This window comes from Homarus americanus, unplaced genomic scaffold (genome assembly GCF_018991925.1).
Source record: "Homarus americanus isolate GMGI-L3 unplaced genomic scaffold, GMGI_Hamer_2.0 scaffold31037, whole genome shotgun sequence".
In the NCBI taxonomy this organism is placed as follows: domain Eukaryota; kingdom Metazoa; phylum Arthropoda; class Malacostraca; order Decapoda; family Nephropidae; genus Homarus; species Homarus americanus.
The window spans coordinates 26876785-26877656 of record NW_024722227.1 but is presented as its reverse complement, the minus strand read 5'-3'; the positions used below and the strand labels follow the sequence as shown (position 1 = coordinate 26877656).

The following is an 872-nucleotide window of genomic DNA, read 5'->3' as shown; positions in this document are numbered from 1 at the left end:
AGGAACTCTCACAGATCAAATTAATGACGAAGCCAACGAAAGTCTTCCCCGTGGCGTTTGAGGATACTGGGTTAGTTTCTCCTGCAGGAGGTCACGAGGGGTCACAAGCGACGACCCTGTCCAGCATATTCAACGAGGACTCCATCCCCCCACTGCCCAACCAGTGGGGGACACCCTGGAAGTCTAGAGGCTTACAGCGCACCGCCGCCCACAACATCCCAGACAAAGAGACACAGCAACATGGTTCTCCCCAGTTCAAAATTAACTCAGATCCCACAATTTTTCCTTTCCATTTACCGTCGCAAATCAAGAGTCAAGAGGAAGGTGGCCGGGTCGGAGGGGTTAGTAGGGGCAGCGAGGCGCACGACGCTGCCTCCTCCACCGGCAAGATGAGATATATCGGCGGCGACGAGTCGTGGAAGGGAGGGCCCCAGCCCCTGGTGCAGCAGGGAGCGACGCATCTCGCGGTGACAGGGACGAGAGCAGGCCCTAAGAACCCCACGGCGGTTGGTGCGCCTCCCGTGGTTAACGACCACCATATAGTGAAAAACGACAGAACAGCGGCAGGAGAAAGACAAATGGTGGAGGTCCGTCATGCTCTGGGTAAAGCTGACTTGGAGGGGGTCCTCGGCGGGACCTGGGGAGGGGTTGAGTTCGTGACGGTGGGTCACTGGGACGTGTGGGGAGGACCACCCCTCTGGGACTCACTCGCCTCCCGCACTAACAGGAGCCCCCAGGTGTACTCAGTGTATTGGGGGATACTGGGGGCCCTGGTTCCCCCGCAGGCTGGCCAGAAGGTGTGTGGGTTATCCGTGGAGGGTCCCTGGCGGCCATCATGGCCCTGGTGGTAACTATATCTGTCCAGGTAGCTC

At 59.1% G+C, this 872-nt stretch overlaps 1 protein-coding gene across 1 annotated transcript in view; it reads left to right on the top strand.

Moving 5' to 3' along the window:
* Positions 1–688: 688 nt before the first annotated feature.
* The window catches only part of LOC121862456 (adhesion G protein-coupled receptor B1-like), a gene marked incomplete in the record, with an annotated part of 54079 nt that continues 53895 nt past the window's right edge, over positions 689–872 (top strand). The window contains 1 exon segment of the mRNA XM_042360757.1: positions 689–872. This exon segment is cut by the window's right edge and continues 137 nt beyond it. Within this exon segment, the coding sequence (XP_042216691.1) occupies positions 836–872 (37 nt within the window).